Here is a 4,663-nt window from a genome sequence, read left to right on the forward strand (position 1 = left end):
TCTGGTATACTGTAGTGAATGGAATTGTGGTTCTTAATCTTGAAAATCCCTCTAAAGCTGATAAAATTATTGTGGCTAATGATGGTAAAGCCAAACGTGTCCTTTACTGTGCTTCAAAGCAACAAGAGTTCACTAGAGTCAAGAATTACAAGAGTTCAGGCTACCCATGAAGGAAGTACTGACATTAAAGAAAACAAGATTCAGCTCTACAAAGTTCAATATGAAGCTTGTAAGATGGAGGAAAGGGAAACTGTAGCTGAGTATTTGTTTAGGATCAATGATACTGTCAACGATATGAAATCCCTTGGTGAAGACATTAAGGACTCAGATGTTTGTAAGAAAATTCTCAGGTCTCTTACACCTAGATTCAATGCAAAGGTTACAATCCTTAAGGATAAAGACTTATCTCAAATGAAGATTGATGATCTACAAGCCTCTCTTACCGCCTATGAGATGAGCATTAGAACTCCTACTCTTCAAAGAAGAGAAGCTGCACTTAAAGTTAAAGAAGTTACTGAAGAATCTGATCCAAAGTCTGAGGAAGATGATCCTGAAGAGGATGAAGTGGCCTATCTATCAAAGAAGTTCAAGAAATTCAGATTTAAGAAGAGAAGTCAATCTCAAAATCTAACTTATTATGGATGTGGCAAGCCTGGCCATCATGTCTCAAGTTGTCCAACTTCAAAAGGACAAAATTAGAGGAAGAAAGAAGGGGGAAACTTCAAGGGAAGATTTAGAAGAAAGACCCTCTTCATAGATTGGGATTTTGTTTCTGAAGAAGACAAACCTGAGGAATCAAAAGAAGATGAGTGTTTGTTTATCGCTACTCTTGAAACACCACAGAAAGCAGCTGAAGTTGAAGAACACAGTGAAGACAGTGACTCGGAGATTAAAGAAATTCTTGAAGAATGTGAGAGACTTGCTGTGAAGTGCAATCAACAAAAGTCTCAGCTGAAAGTCCTTAGCTTTGAGTTTCAAAAATCCAAACAACTTCTTGTTAAACATTTCAAACTTAAGCTGCCTACCTTATATTCAATTTCTCTTATCTTCTCAAGTCTAAAGAAGTCTCAATCCAATACTGAATGGTTAACCAAGAGATATAGAAAAGAACTCTCACTAATTCTTCAAGAAAGATCTTTGAAAATGGTTGAGATTTGGAAGCAATCCACAAAGCAAATTAGGAAGACTGGAATTGGTTACATTTGTGATACTGCAACCAAAGTGAAACAAAATCACACTGTGTTTGTTAAGGCATCTTCAGGAGAAGTGTTTACAAGATTTCCAATCATAAAACCCTCAAGAATAAAGTATAATTCATTTGACAGCTTCTGCAGCAAGTCAAGGTTAAATGAAAGTGATTTTATTACATCAACCTTCAAGAATTACAAAGTTACCAAAATGTATGTAAAGAAGTTAGACATAATTCCAGTTCAGAAAGTTAAGGATAGCAGATCTCTTGTGAAGTCTAAGATGATGTGGATACCAAAGAGAATGAATGCTGTGAGTATGTTGGTGTATACTGCCTTCAAAGCTGGTAACACAAATGACAAATGGTATGTTGGTAGTGGCTGCTCGAGACATATGACAGGTGATAGTTCCAAGTTTGTATCACTAAAGAACTTTGATGGAGGAAATATCATCTTTGGAGACAATCAAAAGGCCAAGATTATTGGTATTAGCACTGTGAGTAAGTCTGATGAACTACCTAAGATAAAAGAGGTATTACTTATTGAAGGCCTCAAACATAATCTCCTAAGTGTAAGCCAACTATGTGACAATGGGAAGAAAGTCTGTTTTGATAAGGAAAGATGCAATGTGGTTGATATTGAATCTGAAAAAGACCTATTCTCAGCTTACAGATCCTCTGGAAATGTATACACAGTCTCAGAAGAAGCTACTTATTGCAATTTGACCTCTCTAAATGAAGCTATACTATGACATAAGAGACTAGGTCATCTTCACTCCAAAAATCTAATTAAAATCCTAAAATTGAAAGCTGTGAAAGGTCTACCTAATTTAAAATTCAATGACAATCATCTATGCAAAGCATGTCAGCAAGGTAAACAAACTAAAGTGTCATTCCCTTCCAAAGAAATCAACACATCCAGAGCTCTTATTCTGATACATATAGATTTCTGTGGTCCTACCAGAACTACAAACATTGATGGAAGTAAGTACTTTATGCTGCTTATTGATGATTTCAGTAGAATGGTATGGGTTTACTTTCTGAGAGAAAAGTCTGAAGCTATAACACACTTCATTAAGTTTGTAAATCTTGTTGAAAATGAAAGAAGTTGTACTGTAAAGAAGCTTAGATCTGACTTTGGTTCTGAATTTACAATGAGGGAATTTGAAAGTTACTGTGATGTAAAAGGTATCAAGAAAGAATTCTCAGCCGTAGCTACTCCTCAACAAAATGGGGTTATGGAAAGGAAGAATAGAACTGTTCAGGAAATGGGAAGAACTATGTTACTTGAAAAAGGTCTTGCAAAGGGATTTTGGGCTGAAGCTGTTAATGCAGCTGTGTATATCATCAATAGGGTGCTTTTTAGACCAAATTCATGTAAAACTCCTTTTGAACTATGGTATGGAAGATCTGCAACAGTTCATTATTTTAAAGTGTTTGGCAGCAAGTGTTTCATTCTTAATCACATAGAGAACTTAGGAAAATTTGATTCCAAGGCTGATGAGGGATATTCTTGGGGTACTCTACAAAAAGCAAGGCTTACAGATGCTACAATCTATGATTCCCCAAGGTTATTGAATCAATTCATGTTAAATTTGATGAAACACCACAGTTCAGCATCAATGATGACATCAAATCTACACCAGGATCAACTGAAGCCAGTCCATCTCATTCTATTCAAGGGTTAGATAAATCTGTTCAAGCTACTTAGAACTTGATGATCATAGAAAAGTTACTTATCCAGGATTACAAAAATAGCTTCAAGCTGAAAACATTATTGGTTCTCCTTAGGCTGGTGTTTAAATAAGAAACAAGAAGAAACTCACTGAATTAGAAACTGATGATGGAGAAGGATACAGTCATTTTGCAATGTTATCCTCTATTGAACCAAAGTTTTACTCTGAAGCACAGAAAAGTGAAGATTGGATGGTTGCTATGAAAGAAGAACTTGATCAAATTCATAGGAATGACACTTGGACATTGGTTCCTAGACCTACAGCTAAGAATATTATTGGTTCCAAATGGATTTACAGAAACAAACTTGATGAAAAAGGGACAGTTATCAAAAACAAGGCTAGATTAGTGTGTAAAGGATACTCTCAACAAGCTGGTATTGACTATGATGAAACCTTTGCCCCAGTTGCTAGGATGGAATCCATTAGAATGCTCTTGCCCTTTACTTGTCACAAGCAAGTTAAACTATATCAAATGGATGTTAAGTCTGCCTTTTTGAATGGAGAGTTAAATGAAGAAGTATACCTGGAATAAGCTAAAGGTTTTGAAGATCCCAAGGCTCTCCCACCTATGTTTTCAAGCTAAACAAGGCCTTGTATGGTCTCAAACAGGCTCCCAGGGCTTGGTATGAAAAACTACATCAGTTATTAATTGAACAAGGTTTTTATAGAGGAAAAGTGGATAGTACTCTTTATGTCAACCTTCATCAGAATAAATTTCTTATTCTTCAAGTCTATGTTGATCACATTATGTTTTGTGGCTCCAATACATCTTTAGCATCAGAGTTTGCCAATTTGATGAAAACCAGATTTGAAATGTCTCTTTTGGGCACTCTTAGATACTTCTTAGGTCTTCAAATTCATCAAACCTCCAAAGGAATCTTCATCTCTCAACCGAAATATGCCTCTGAGTTGCTTACAAAATTTAATATATGACTGAGTACAAACCTGTATCAACTTCCTTATGTCCTAATTCCAAGCTGTCTCTTGAATGTACCACATAATCAGTTCCCTCTACTCTTTATAGGTCTATCATTGGCAGTCTTTTGTATCTCACAGCTTTAAGACCTGATATCATGTATTCTGTGGGGTTGTAGCAAGATTTTAAAGCAATCCTAGACTCTCTCATCTTCAAGCTGCTAAAAGGATTCTGAGATATGTGAAGGGTACCCTTTCTTATAGTCTACATTATATCTTCTCATCTATATTGCCTATCACTGCTTTCTCAGATGCTGATTGGGGTGGATCCTTACCTGACAGAAAAAGTACATCAGGCTGTTGTTATCTCCTTGGTTACTTAGTTTCTTGGTTAAGTAAGAAGCAGGATACTGTCTCTCTATCTACCTCAGAAGCTGAATACATAGCTGTTTCTCAAGATGGTTCTCAACTTCTCTAGATGCATACTACTCTTGCTGATCTTGGTCTTCATTTCTCAGGTCTTCCTAAACTCTACTGTGATAATCAAGTGCCATTGCCATAAGCAAGAATCCCACATTTCACTAGAAGAGCAAACATATTGACATCAAGTATCACTTTCTTCGAGACAAAGTTTAGAAATGCCTCATTGACATTACTTACTTACCAACTGAAAATCAACTGGCAGATATCATGACCAAACCTCTTCTCCCTCAACGTTTTTTAACCCTCAGAGCTCTTCTCAGGGTTATTCCACCCCTTTCTAAGCCTCTCATTGTTGGTCCTTCATACCTTTTGTCCTTCAATGTCAAAAAGGGGGGAGAATGGA

General features: G+C 36.4%; 1 protein-coding gene across 1 annotated transcript; it reads left to right on the forward strand.

Moving 5' to 3' along the window:
- The first annotated feature begins 234 nt into the window (after window positions 1-234).
- On the forward strand, window positions 235-1,938 carry LOC132272385 (uncharacterized). The gene is made up of 2 exons (XM_059773543.1): window positions 235-670; window positions 779-1,938. Exons 1-2 carry the CDS (start codon window positions 235-237, stop codon window positions 1,936-1,938), a joined length of 1,596 nt encoding a protein of 531 aa, XP_059629526.1.
- The last annotated feature ends 2,725 nt before the right edge of the window (window positions 1,939-4,663 follow it).

This window comes from Cornus florida, unplaced genomic scaffold, assembly GCF_030987335.1.
Source record: "Cornus florida cultivar Cherokee Brave unplaced genomic scaffold, ASM3098733v1 CherokeeBrave_3.0.0_Hap2_Chr09, whole genome shotgun sequence".
In the NCBI taxonomy this organism is placed as follows: domain Eukaryota; kingdom Viridiplantae; phylum Streptophyta; class Magnoliopsida; order Cornales; family Cornaceae; genus Cornus; species Cornus florida.

Excerpts from the sequence above, each read along its gene's own strand:
- LOC132272385 (XM_059773543.1), top strand. The coding sequence starts at position 235 with ATGGAGGAAAGGGAAACTGTAGCTGAGTATTTGTTTAGGATCAATGAT. Across the intron at positions 671-778 it reads GCCTGGCCATCATGTCTCAA|AAGACAAACCTGAGGAATCA; the intron begins GTTGTCCAACTT and ends TTGTTTCTGAAG.